General features: G+C 48.2%; 1 protein-coding gene across 2 annotated transcripts in view; it reads right to left on the bottom strand.

Annotated features, from left to right (window-relative positions):
* B4galt5 (beta-1,4-galactosyltransferase 5) overlaps positions 1-14,370 on the bottom strand; it is a 109,963-nt gene that overhangs the window by 5,099 nt on the left and 90,494 nt on the right. For both annotated transcript variants that reach the window (XM_004636045.2, XM_023720790.1), the window contains exons 2-7: positions 14,087-14,221; positions 5,706-5,819; positions 4,211-4,335; positions 3,056-3,172; positions 1,125-1,312; positions 168-290 (exon numbers count right to left, since the gene is read on the bottom strand). In XM_004636045.2, coding sequence (XP_004636102.1) covers positions 168-290; positions 1,125-1,312; positions 3,056-3,172; positions 4,211-4,335; positions 5,706-5,819; positions 14,087-14,204 — 785 coding nt within the window. In that variant the 5' untranslated portion in view covers positions 14,205-14,221. The remainder of the gene's footprint in view (positions 1-167; positions 291-1,124; positions 1,313-3,055; positions 3,173-4,210; positions 4,336-5,705; positions 5,820-14,086; positions 14,222-14,370) is intronic.

Here is a 14,370-nt window from a genome sequence, read left to right as displayed (position 1 = left end):
ATCCCCACCCCCACAAATACGGATATACACACACACCCCAAGTAAGCTGCCATGAAACAAGGCTACCAGGACACCTGGCTTCCACACGTGGCTTCATCACACCCCACTGGACAAGCCACTCTGCACAGCCTCAGGCAGCATCTCTGGGAATGTGGTTTGGGCAATACCTGTTCCAGAGGTCATCGTCTTCTCCGCCCCAGCCCCAGAAAGCATTAGGAAAGCCATTGATTTTTCGAAACTGTTCCACTGTTAAGCCACTCACTCCACCGAAGAACTCAGCATAAGGAAGCCTGAAAGGAGAGAGAGAGCGCATCAGACCCCGGGACTGCATAAGGGCGATTCCTCTGGCAGCACTGTATGACACTCTCCATGCTATTGCCCCAACTACCCGACTGTCCCCTCAGCTGACCAGGACCTACCAAAGGAGCTAAGGGACTTTTTCCCGATTTTTACAGTAGCTTTATTTATTTACTTATTTTTGAGACAGGGCCTTGCTGTGCAGTGCAGGCTGGCCTTGAGCGCACTTTGTAGCACAAGCTGGTCTCCAACTCACAATGATCCTCTTCCCTCAGCCTCCCACCACGCCCTGCAGAACAGCTTTACTGAGATACACCGGCATGCCATTCAACTCACTCATTTAGATTGTGTAACTCAATGTAAGCTTTTAGTGTATCCACCGAGGTGTACAACCATAACCACAATCATTAGTAGTGTATCTCATCATCTGCCCAAAAGCTCTGCACCCTTCACAATCACGACAACTGCCCAGGCCGAGGCAGCCTCTAATCTACATTGTCTCCATAATCTGCCCATGCTGGACATATCACACACAGTCAATGGAGTCAGGTTATACAAGCTTTGTGTCCAGCTTCTTAACTCAGCCCCATGTTTCAACGTTCGTTCGCTGTGGTGGCACTTGTAAGCACTGCACCCTCTTTTGCTGTCACGTGGCATTCCCGTGTGCAGGCATTGTGGTCATTCATTCATCAGCTGATGGACACCTGGGCTGCAATTGGTTTGCATTTCATCTTTGTAGCTTTCATCTTTTTATTTTTTTTATTTTATTTTATTTTTTTAGCTTTCATCTTTTTAGATTTAACCTTCTAAAAGAAAATAATACTCACAGATACATATACTTATCCAATTTAGTTGCAAAGTGTCTGGGCATCTGTCCACACCCGTAATAGTTGCGATCACTTTCTGGGATGTGATCCACATCATGGAAGATCAGACAGTCCCAATCTAAGTCCTTCATTGCTTCTTGAAAACCAACGTTAAAAAGCATGGCTCGATTAAAGGGCTGAGTACCAACCTAAAAGAAGCAAAACTCTCTTTTTAAAAGAATTCTTAAACCAAGTGTGGTGGTACACACCTGTAATCGCAACACTTGAGAAGCTGAGGCAGGAGAATCACCTGGACTACATGGTAAATTCAAGACCAGCTTAAACTACATAGTGAGACTGTCTCAAAAAAATCAGATAGATATGATGGATTCTTGAAGCAAAATTTCTGTTGCCTTCAAACCAAAAGTGGAGTGATTAGAACAGAATGGAAAAATTTCACTGGGCATGCATGAATAGGTCCAGGATTACTCATCAGTAACCCTCTGAGTCAGAAAGCAATGATCACTGTCCTTGATTTCTTTAGTAACCAAAGTGGTGAAAAACCCCAGTTCTTCTTTCTCAGCCTGTTGAGGGTGGAAACTACCATGTGACAGAACATAGAGGAAACGAGGGTGAGAGGCAAGAACTGCCATATATTTCTGTCCTAACACTACATTACCAATCCTTGCCAGCCACTGTCTTGGGCATATCACCCAGTCTGGAAATAATGTGTCACAAACCAAATCTAGTAGAAAGGTTTTGCTTTTCCCTTTGGTGTTTTACTCTGAAGCCCCAATGAAGCCAAGAGTCACTCGGGGCAGCAGGGACTCCTGCCTACCGACAGAGAATCTGGCAGCTCCCCAACACAGCAGGTCACATCAATTACAGTCTATCTGATCTAAATGCCAACATTTGTCCACCCTTGTCAGTAACAAAACACCCAGCTTGGACAGACAACAGGAATATGATATGTATATATGTATGTATGTATGTACCGGAGATCGGACTCAGAACCTTGCGTATGCCAGGCAGGTTGCTGCTGAGCTGTCTCCCCAGCCCCAGGAATATGATACTTAATCAAACTGAAATGTTTGATATTTAATTAATAGGAGACGAAAGAAGCTACAGGTAAGGCAGAACAGACATGTTCTTCCTAGAGAGTGTTGGAGTACTTCATCCCGTTCCCAGATACCTTCCCTTTTAGGACAGCAGTGCTGGGCCTTTTTTCCTCTTTCTACCAGGAAACAACCACACCACACCCACTTATCGTGGCATACATAGGTGGCCGGCAGGGTACACAGGGTTCGCAAATTGGAATCGAAGGGAATATGCAAACCTTTCATTTGTCAACAGAAAGAATTTAAAGCTCAAGGACCACAGACTTAAAAGATGCCAGGTCAGTAAGGTAAGCATATGAACTAGAACTAGGCTACACAAGGGGGAAGGAAGGGATATTCAGACCCAATCTGCCTTGCTGTGCTTCAATTTCAAAACTTTTAAGATTAAAGCTAAAACAAAGCCCTAAGGCTTAGCGAATGTGCCCCAGGCCTAGTGGTTAATTAACAGCACAACCCACCATACCTACTCCCAGGCCACACCCCATGCTGGACCCGGATGCCCCTCCTTACCTTAAGGGGAATTTCCTGGTGGGGAGCCTAAAGATATCCCCCAAGTTGCAGAAGCAGAACCCACACAGAAAGCCTTTTTTCTCAGGTAAATGAAGTTCCATTCAGTACTCAAACCCAGCAACATCTCACACCCACAGCAGAACACTGTTCTACTCCCCTTCCCACCCCAGAGGGCCTCAGCTCCAAGATCTCTGCCTTACTGGCTCTTCACAGTCAAGTCAGAGTAACTTACAGCAGGCTAAAGAGTTGCCTCAGAACAGAAAGAAAACAAAACAAAACAAAACAAAACAAAACAAAACAAAACAAAACAACACAAGTACTCACTTGCTCAACCACATAAAATGCAAACTGCAAGCGCTGCCGCTGGAGCATGGGGATCAGGTGTCTGAACAGGACCGGGAGGTGCTCATGACGGTTCCGGAAGGGGATGAGGATGGCCACCTAGAGTGGGCACAGCCAAAGAAGCCACCCAGTTAGTCCTCTGAACTTCTGCTGCACCCCTGCAAAGTGACAGAGCACCTAGGGGAGCTTGGGGGCTGGCTGCCTTGCCCTCGATGTCCTCTATGGCAGACCTGTGCTGTGAGCCCACCATGGAGCTGAGTGCGCCCTGTTCTTACGCGTACTGCGCCTTGCACACTGCAGGCTCCAATGAAGCCACTGTAGGCCACAGCCTAGGGAGCCACAAGCCTAGGGAGCCACGTCCTACACACTGTGATCCATGCTCCAAGATATCCGTAGGTGAGTGAATGTGTAACTGGGTTGAACAAGCTTTAACACACAATACTCACACATACGACACTCCTGCGGTACTACCTATATACACTGCAAGTCCACAGAGTAGTAGATGCACACGTGGCTCACTGTCACACCAATTCTACACTGCACGAGGGACCAGAAACAATGTTCTGCTCTAGGCACTGCTGGACTTCCAACACCTAACAGGCCAGCACAGAACAAGCACTGTGGACAATACTCGCTGAAAGAAAGGCCCTCACCTGACACTTTAAGCTTGATCTACACTAGCGTCTCCTCCCCTGACACCGACTCCCACCCTCCAGTGTCAAGCTAGGTAACTCTGCTTTTATTTTTTCTTCCCAGTACCCGGGATCGAACTCAGGACCCTACTTACACTGCTGGGCCCTGGTAACTCTGCTTCACTCCACCAGCCCCTCAGTAACCCATGTAGACAGCGCGAGGCACGGACCGCATGGAGCCGACGCGCATGTGTCACTAGATAATGCAGACCCTGGCTGCGCTAGTCCTCCTCTGAGGATGATGAAGAGGTCTTGCTTGCATCACCATCACGATGAGGCAAACTCTGCTCCAGATGAGACCCTGGGAAAGCTAACTCTCCAAAATACTTCATCACACGCACGGCACAGCACAGACTAGAAAACACCCCGGGCGCTGTCTCGGGGGGGTTCAGAAGCCTGGCCAGCCCCGGGCAGGCTGCCAGGACTGCAGCGGACGCATACCCACCTTCCATCGAGGCACGCAATCCGAAGGCTTCCAGTGCCCTCCAAGCTTGATGGCTGGGTCTCTGGAGAAGAGTTCATGGATGTCATCCATTCCGATTTCACTCATATTTATGTCTATTGGGCCCTCTGAAAGGTGGGCAATTTAGAGGTTAGACAAATGATAGATATTTCCAGGGTTCTAGGAGCTCAAATTTTCTTATCTCCAACAGGGATGGGAGCTTCAACCCCTGCATTTCAGTATACACTACAATCTGATACAGAAGAAATCAAGGAATTAAGACATTCAAGTTGTTTCTACAAAGAATATTGAAAGAAACTAAGGTGAAAGGAATAGAGAAGCAGCAGACTCAGACCATGTCACGCCAGCTTACTCTCGAAGCCAGGCCCAATGTGCTGTACACCCGAACTCACAGACCAGAGAGTCAGGTGCCCCAGCCCATCATGGCCAGGCAGGGGACTAAGATGGCACATGCTAGGGAGAGGGTGACCTGATAACATTACCTGTGGGGCCATCAAAAGAATTTCTAATCCCAAATCTGAGCGTTTCCAAACTAAACTTCCATGTAAATAAAGGTCCGGACAGGACAACTGTAGAGGAAAGACCTCTCTATTTGTGTGGGACACGCAAATGCAAAGAAGGCCTCAGCCACATTCTCTGGGGACCGGAGCAAACACCCTGCAGGGCTGTGTCCAACACTCCATTTCCACTCTGTTTTAACATAAAAGTCAATTGTGAGCCAGGTGTGGTGATGCATGCCTGTAATCCCAGCACAAGAGACTGCGGCAAGAGGGCTGCTGTGAGAGGCCCTGGTGAGTTCAAGGCCAGCCTGAGCTACATACACACAGCAAAACCCCATCTCAAAAAACAACAAAAAGCAAACACTGCAAATTTAAGATTTTTCTTTGCATTGGGGGGGGGAAGCAGTAGAACTAAGAATTAGCTCCATATACAGAAAATACATAAAAATTTACTGTCATTGTGTTAAATTCCACATAGGGCTCCAAAAATAAAAACAAAAAGAAGAAATAAGTTTTGTTTTGTTTTGAGACAGGTCTTGCTTTGTAGTACAGGCTAGCCTTGCACTTGTGGCAGTCCTCCTGCCTCAGCCTACTACGGGCTGAGATTACAGGCATCCGCCACCATCCCCAGATCCTCAAAAGTTTTTAAACCAGCATCTTATTTTTTTGCTAAGAACATAACTTCCCTCAAACCAGTTATAACCAATGGGAGATTTGTGTTAAAAAAAAAAAAAAAAAAAAAAAAAGCCTGTTGCCTGAAGTCCTACCAACCCCAGGTTACAGTCAAAGCCAAAAGGAATAGGTAGAAAATACAGCCAAGGTGGCAGGCCCCGGCTGGTGGAGAGGAGCCAGGACACAGCCTCTCGTTTATATTCTCCCTAGAAGGCAGGTGGATGGAAAGTTCGCTCACCCTCACTTTAATCAGCAAAAAGACCAGCCTGTGTCCAGGCACAGGGGCGAGCTAGCACTCTACTCACTCATGGAAGGGAGCCGCTCTGGGCAGGGGCGGTTCGCGAAGTAGGTGAAGTCTTCGGGAAGGAACGTTGTGGTTTGGAGGAAGGACTCGCTGTGGTTCAAGTCAAGAGGATAATCTGGGGACAAAGGGGAGAGGCACCTCAGTCGGAGCAATCCACCTCCACATGCAATGCCCGGCACCAAGAACGCTCCCCACACCATCGCGGGGCAGAGGCACTAGCGGCCTCTCTGCACCCCCATACCTTTGAGCTCATCGGGAAGCTCAGTACCAGAGGCCCCTGGGGTAACCAGGCCCCTTCCCATCCTCTGCTCTGTCTGCAGTCAGCTAGAATCAAGGTGAAGCGTAGGCACCAACAGTCCCTTCTTGCCCTGTCACCTCTTCTGGCCACCCGCTAGCGCAGATGCCAAGTGCCCACCTCGGCTGGCCACCGGCTCTCTTCTGTCCTCCAGTCACTCCCTTCCCACCCTATCTTCCAACAGCCACATTAAAATTTGGTGTTTAGAGAATTACACTATAAATACTCCTCTGAGCAGAAATGTGGAAAAGAAAGTTAACATTTTTTCCTGGAGCAACTACCTCGTCTTGCCGTTTCTCAGGTGATCGATCGCTGAAACCCAATGCCACGCCCTGCTCTGCAGCCGTCTTTTCACACCTGTATTCTTACATCTTCACCCTCCCACCCGCTTGTGGAATGCCTGCTGTGCTTTTGCCTCTCTATGTGGTTCAGACTGGCCTTGAACTCACTATGTAGCCTAAGCTGGCCTGTAACTCAAGTGATCCTCCTGCCTGTGCCTCCACATGGGCACCACATTCTCCCTAAATTCAGTGTCTCTCTTCTTCCCACCTAGTGGAGCACATCCTCTAAATAGCCTCCCAGGAAAGGGAAATGGGAAGTACATGACTTTGACCCGCAGGTGCTGGGAGCTTTTGTTCTTCCTCACTGGTTTGTGGTGCGGCACAGTGTACAAAGCTACAGGCTGGAAGTACTCTCCCTATTCGGTTGCTGAGGTGTCGTCCTGTACTGTACTGTGGTGGTTGGGCCTGAAGTCATTCCAGCACCTATCTTCCCAGTCATTAGAGTGACGAGCTAGGGCTGGGGAGATGGCTCAGTAGAATAAGTGCTTCCCTGGCAAGCACAAGGACTTGAGTTCAATCCCCGGTTTCGCAAAAACAAAAAACATAGAGTGAAGAGCTTTCTCTTCGTTCAGGAGACTCCATGCCTGTGCATTGGGCTGAGCATCTACTTCCACACACTGTCCTCCAGAAGTCTGGGGTGGGGGAACCTCGACTTCCCTGGAGGTCCTCCCTTCTGTGTTCTGCTTTTTCCTTATTATCCCTGTTTCTAGCATAGGCCTATGTGCTAACACTTTATAGGACTACAGGACATTCAGCTGGAAGGGCTTGGACAAAGTCAGAGGTGACTCCTTCAGGTCTGGCCAGGCCTCTGCCAAACAGCACAGTCCTGACTATAAGGATCCTGGAACTACTAAGGAAGAGAGGGGCTAGGATACAGGTAATGGCCCCCCTCCCTTTTTCAAGTACTAAAGTCATGCCAAGTGTCCCCAAATTGAGGGAAGTCACCGGCCATCTCCGGGGGTTATCAGGTCCCCAGTCCTTTGCCAGGTTGGGGAAAGGGCCTGGGCATTTCACTGCTTTGAAACAGCTTCCAGCCTACCCTGCCTTCAGCGGCCACCTCTATCCCTACTGCTGAGAGCACTGGACACTGGCGCTTCCTGCGCTTCAGGGGACTCAGGAGAGGCTGGGCCAGCATGGCTTTCCCCAGTATGCATCAGGGGCCATCTTCTTCAGTCTGTGAAGTCCTCTATCGGTGACTCGTTCCTCTGTTGCCCTCTCCTTTCCTGGTCTTAATTAGTAAGGGTTTAGGCCATTAAAAAAATGCACACAATATAACCCTTTCCTTGATTTTAGTGGGATGTTCAGGGTGTGAACAATTCCTTTTCGCTAGGGGACAACTGGAGCAGAAGAAAAAGGTCCTCTACCCTCACCTCTCCAAATGAATAAACAGGAACACCAAATGTACAACTCGGAGACCAGGTGGAGTTACAGTGAGTTCAACGCCAGCCTGAGCTATGTAGAAAGACCTTATAACAAAAAGAGCAAGCCAGGCATGGTGGCGCACATCTGCATGCCCACCACTCGGGAGGGTGAGGCAGGAGGATCACAGTCGAGGGCCAGCCTGGGCTACATGGTAGTTTCACAGGCAGCCTGAAATGCACAGAGCAAGACCCCGTCTCAAAACCCAAAACCAAGTCTGGGCTCCTGACCGCTCCAGCCCATCGCCACACGACACTGTTCCTGCAAAAGCTTCTCTTACCCATTCTTTCTTTTTTGTCCTGAGACAGGGTCTCAGTAGGCTGACCTTGAACTCATAGAGAGCCTGCTGCCTCAGCCTCCTGTGTGCTGGGATTGCAGGCAAGGGCCCTACCACCTCGCACAGCTTCACCAGTTCTTTCCAACTCATGCTCATTATGGAAAATGAAAACCTCCTGTTCACATTCACTTTTTACCCTTGAGTTGTGGAATCTTCAACTCAATTTCTTTCCTAAAAAGCACTGTGAGGTTTTCTAGAATCAAAAGGCTAATACACTGAATCCTTTTGTACTGGGACATGGCTCCTAACTGCACAAGCACTCAGGGGACAAAAACTCAATGAGCAATTTGAAGAGAATTTAAACTATCTCTGGTCAGGGAGGAAAAGTACAGAATACTTTCTGCCCTTGTCAGTTATGGCTTTCCAGGAAAAAAAAAGTCTGTGTTATGTTGATATACTAGTAGAGATAAAATTATATGAAGACACAAGCCAGGCCAGCATGAATCTCTTGGTGGGGGTGGAGGAGGCAAAAGACTTCCCATGCACTGGAAAATACATAGCTCCTATGCCTAAACAGCAGTGAATTCCAAAGGGATTATTCCAAGTATTTTCATAAGCAAATCAACAAAAACAGGAGTGACTTTAGGTAGTAAGATGCCCAAACCTTAGAGCTACCTGACCAGAAGGGCGGGGGACAGAGACCAGACATCTCTGAGCCCCTACCTGGGTCTGTCTGAGGACACAGGTGAGTGTCTTTCGCCTGCCTCAACACTGACGTGGTAGCAACCAGTATGACACAAGACCAAATCCTTTAGCTACACAATTCTGGAGTGAACGCATTCTACACACAGCCTCATCTTGTACCTTGGGGGAAGGAAAGGCTAATTTCCTCATTTCTAATTTTAAAATGTAAGTAAAATAAAACTCACTTTCTTAATAGCTGCAGGTACCTTTTAAAGAAGTGAAAGAGGGAGCAGAAGTGAACAGCTCACCAGCACGGGAACTGTGGGGAAGCCCTAATTCCTCTCCTAGGCTGCCCATGCTGCTCGGAAACGGGCACATGTCCTGGGGTCCCAAAGGAACAGGCAGGGCATCGGTACCTCACAGAGGAGAGACTGCTGAGAGAAAAACAAGCCTGAAGAATCTGTAAGGCCATGGTTTACTTTTTCTGACTCTAACTTTAAATGTCCCTCTAGCAGCAGGAGAGGTGGAAGGTGAAGAAGGTGCTGTTCCTACGTTCACAAGATGGACACAGCAGGCACGGCTAGCTCAGGGCACACAAGCCACCCTTTCTGTCCACCAGCAGCTGCCTGTTCAGCTTCAACTTCCTCCAACGCTTCTGCAGCCTGGCGCACATTAGAATCAGCCAGAAGTCTTCACTACACTCCCAGTACCAGGGTCTCCCCAGAGCAGTTATGTAAGACCTTCTGGAGTTGGTGCAGGCGCAGGTGCTTCCTAAAGCTCCCCTGGGAACTCCAACGGGCAGTCTGCCTGCTACAGCTGCCCCAACATGGGCAAAGGTGGAAATCTGCTTTCTCCCCTAATTGCCAAACCCAACGGCACTGGCACTGGGCAGCAGGTCTACTACTAAAACTACCACTTTCCTTTCCATTTGAATAAAGACCAAGCCTTTCTATCCAAAAAAAGAAAAAAAAAAGGAAAAAAAAAAAAAAAAACCTTGAAGGATGTTATCAGGGCCAATACCCATGAATCACAAAGATTTAGCATCCTCAAGACTTAGCGCATTTAGCCGGGCCTGGTGGCTGAGGCAGAAGATGGCTATGCCAGCCTGAGCTACAAAATGAGTTCAAGGTCAGCCTGAACTACATAGTGAAGGTCTGTCTCAAAAAGAAGGGCCAGCCAGATAGCTAAGTAGATCAAAGCCCCTGCTTAGGCAGAGTCAAGCAACTGGAGTTTGATCCTCAGTGTGCCATCCCGGCCCTGCCTGCAGGATGTGCTGAGACAGATTGAGACTGGGCGTGGTAGCGCAGTCCCGTAATCCCAGCATTTGGGAGACTGAGAACAGGAGAATCACTGTAAGTCCAATCTACGTAGTGAGACTCTATAGACCCTGTCCTAAATACATTTTTAAAAAGAAAAAGAGCACATTTAGAAGTGGCAACTGCTAGGAGAACAGTCACAAAGTCTCACGTAGTTATAGGTGGGCTTTTCTGGAGATGGCTGGACTTAGGGTGGATGGGGATGGGGTGTGGATAATGGAAGCTCCCCACCTTGGGTGTGAGGGAGTGGCACCAATCAATAGGCATGTAGCCTGGGTGGAATAAAAGGGATGGAAGAAGGCAGGCCTACTGCAGGCTGCTGCTTGTTGCTTGCTGCCTTCTGCCCACTCTGCCATGAACCGTTTCTTCCCTCCGATGCCCCTCTGCCATGCTGCCATGCCGCCCTGCCTTGGAGCCAGTTGATTATGGACCTAAACCTCTACAAACGGTGAGCTGAATTAAACCCTTCTTAACATGTGAGTGTTGGGTATTTCCTCCTAGCAACCAGAAAGTATGACAATCACTAGAGAAAAGCTGGGGTCAGGGCTTAGAGAGTTATAACCATGACACTGTACCACAGCAATCCCCCACCCGATTTATTTGTACTACATGTGAGAACTGAAATTCGGTCACACGTGAATCCAGTGAGACAATGAGCATGGGAACTAGGTTGTGTGTAGACATAACACACAGTGAATCATGACACCACAAAATGTAGACTTCACTCCAGAACTGCAGGCATTCCTGCCCCCAGGATGGTTCCCAACTCAGAAGAAGGTGTTGAAAGTTCATCAGTTCGCTAAGTGCAGTCCTGTGGCAGATAAGCTGGGCAGCAGAGGAGACGGACACAGTAGGGGTGGCCAATTCTAGGCCTCAGCCTGCCTTTATGAGGTGAGGCTTTCCACTGATTTCCCAAGCACTACAGAGTGTATTTCATTTGGAAGGTTTGTAAAGAAACTGAATTTCTTTTCAATATTTTATAGTGAACTTCAATCTTAAAGCTAAATAGGACAGAGGACTGATATAAAGGAAAGATGTTTTTTGTCTTTTTGAGACAGGGTCTCACTATGCAGTTCAGGCTGGCCTTGAACTTGCACTGATCCTCCTGCCTCAGCCTCCTGAGTGCTGGGATAACAGGCATGCATCACCATGCCGGCAAGGACGACAATTTTAAAATATGTACATATTTTTAATAGGGAACTTAGAAGCCACAGGAAACAATACATTATCCTTAGCTAAACAAGTAGCAAATCGAGTGCTAAATAAAATGAAGTCTCAGAAACTACTTTTTAAGAACACCACCCCTGAAGCAGGCATGGTGGCGTATGTTTCCCCATAATTCCAGCACTCAGGGACAATGACACAGAAAGATCCCAAGTTTGAGCCCAGCCTGGGTAATTTAGCAACACCCTATCTCAAAATGAAAAGTAAAAAAGGGCTGAGGACGTCTTTGGTGTGAAAACTGTGGGTTTGATCCCAGTACTGCACACCATGAGCATGTGCTTTAGGCAGGGAGTGTCTTCTGATAGCGGAAATACTTGTATTATATGCAGTTTCTGGAAGGAAAAAAGTTTTATTTTCAAAGTTGAAGGACAGTCTATGCATATAGCTGGTCACGGGCTGGGCAGAGCTCAGGGGCACTGCATGCACATAGTTCATCCCCAGTACCTAAAGAAGAAAAGCTAGTCAGAACCAGCCAACAGTACGTCCTCGCACACCACAGGGCAAGCCACCAACCACCTTGCCTCTGAGAACTTTCCACTCTGTGTCATTAATCCTCATACGATAAGGGGCACTGTTCAAAGTACAGAGGACTGCCAGGTGTGGTGGCGCAACCTGTAATCCCAGCACTGGGGAGGCTGAGGCAGGAGGACTGTGCAGGAGTTCAAGACCAGCCTGGGGTACAAAGTGAGCTCAAGGCAGCCTGAATGGCATGGCGAGACCCCTTCTCAAAAAAAAAAAAAAAAAAAGTGCAAAGGACGGAGGCAGAAAGGTCTATTTTGGGGCCCATCACTGTAATGACTGGCTGGCTGATTTGAAATACATACGCTATTGTTCAGCTCTGACAAGGCCTGAACCCATGCATTCAGCCCTGAAGGCCCATGTGTTGAAGGTTTGGTCCCCAACCTGGCACTCCTGGGAAGCGTGGAAACTTGAGGAGGTGAGGTTTGGTGGGGGGACTTCAGTCCAAATGCTTGGTTTGCTTGCTTGCTGCTGACTAAATCATGGAGGTCATATATTTTGATGAGAAGAAAAAAGTTTCATGCAAAGCCAGCTCAGAGGAGATGGAGGAGTCTTTCCACCTCGTGGCCATCTCCCTCTGTGTAGGTGTGCAGCGGTCTTATACAGCGAGAAACAGAGGGGAGCGGAGAGTATTACCGGCCAATATACCTCTCAAGGCTTGTTTTATCCCTCCTAGCTGGATCCCTCTCTTTCCTGAGGAAAGGAAACTGGCCTGCAGCCTCCTGGAGTCAGCATCTGCATATTCTGTCACTTCCTCTGGGCTGAGAAGGGGAGGGATATGCACTCAGCAAGACAAAGCCTGGACAAGCCCCTCGTCTCTTAGCAAAAAATGCTAGCTGTTGAGTTTTGCTGTGAGTTTTAAGGACCCTGGGGCATGCTCTCCAAGGGAACAGAGGGACCAGACCACACCTTCACTTGCTTTATGCCACAATGTGAGCGGTTCTGCTCCATCATGGTGTGCTGCCACCCAGTTACAGAACCAAAAGTGACCCGTGGACCCCTCTTGCACCAGAACATCCAAAACCTTGAGCCAAAGCAACCTTCCTCTAAGCTATCGCAGACACCTGACTAGGAGGGAAGGCCAGGTGATCTCTTCTACTTTCCTTCCACAGCGGCTTTTTAACTGCACCTTGTGAAAATGCTGTCAATCTGAGCAACTACTTGGAAGACAACGATGTACAATTCAACAACCATTGGTGAATATCTGCCATCTTGTTTTTTGAAATTCTCTATTGTTTCTAATGTTTATTCTCTTTAAAATAAAAAATAAAAAAAGAGAAAACCGTTGCCAGATTACAAGATTGTTATGAAATGCAGATTTGCAGAATTTGGACAAAGAGATTCATGAACAATGTGGTGCAGGAGTCCTCTTGGGTCAAGCAGATAAATGCATGCGGTCCAGCAGAGCGTCTCTCACACAGCAGCGAGGGCCAGATGACAGGGTGAACAAAGCGTCACACTGTGACCTCCACCCTCCCCCACCATGCAAACGGAACAGAGCCCCAGGGGTAGGCCATGTAGTAAGTATGCAGAAGGCAACCAAGTTCTGCGCCACCCAACTATGTAACACACTTTCTGGAATTAAAAGCTAAATTATTATTATTTTTTATTTATTTACTTTTATGTATTTAGTACAGGGTGTCACTATACAGCTCGGACTCATAGTGATTCTCCTGTTTTCAGCCTCCCCAGTGCTGGGATCACAGGTGTGCGCCACCACGCCTGGTCTCAGTGACCAGCTCGTCATGCCTGGCGGTGGGGCCGGCGTGGCCTGTGATGCTGGGGATCAAACCTCTGTCTCTGTTCTTGCCTAAGCAGGCGCTCAGTGCACTGAGCTATCTCACTGGCCCTCTAAAAGCCAAATTATTGGGTTGGGAGGATGGCTTAATAGAATCCTGAGTTCAATTCCCGGTACCACCAAAAAAAAAGCCCAATTATTAAAAATCTAAAGTACTTCCCCAAATAGCTTCTGATGTTCCTGTTACACAGATGCCCTAAGGACATGCTTCCTCTGCCCACTGGGGCAAAATTTTGGCGGATGCTACACAGAAAAGGGGCATATTTTAAAAGTATTCTGGAAAACACCCTTTACATCCCTGAAAAGTAGGTGTGAAAATGCAAGTCACCATAACATACTGAAAGCAAAAGTGGAAGAGGACTCAGGAGGCTGGACCCTGCTGTGCAGTCAGAGACGGCCAAGCCTCCTTCTCCTAGTATACTTTTGTCTTGGAAAGTAATTATTCAGGGTAAATCGAGCTCTCTTGGAGCAGCCACTCTACCCAGGCTCCTTCTTCACTAAAAACATACCTGAGTCGTTCAGGCTGCTGTTTCTCTTGGCGTAAGCACTGCGAACCACCTGCTCATACACCTGGGCTCCTATTGTCCTCACGTTGTCCCGCAGCAGGATGCCTTGAGCCTGCATCATGAAGAAGTAGGTGTTCACTGCGGAAGACAGAAGCCGGCAGCAGAGAGGTGAACTCCAGCAAGCAGAACAAACCTCCACCACACTCCCTCCTCCACCACACTCCCTCCTCCACCACACTCCCTCCTCCACCACACTCCCTCCTCCACCACACTCCCTCCTCCACCAC

This window comes from Octodon degus, unplaced genomic scaffold (assembly GCF_000260255.1).
Source record: "Octodon degus isolate 3935 unplaced genomic scaffold, OctDeg1.0 scaffold00077, whole genome shotgun sequence".
NCBI classification, from domain to species: Eukaryota; Metazoa; Chordata; class Mammalia; order Rodentia; family Octodontidae; genus Octodon; species Octodon degus.
The sequence above is the reverse complement of the archived record's forward strand: the minus strand, read 5'-3'. Positions and strand labels throughout refer to the sequence as shown.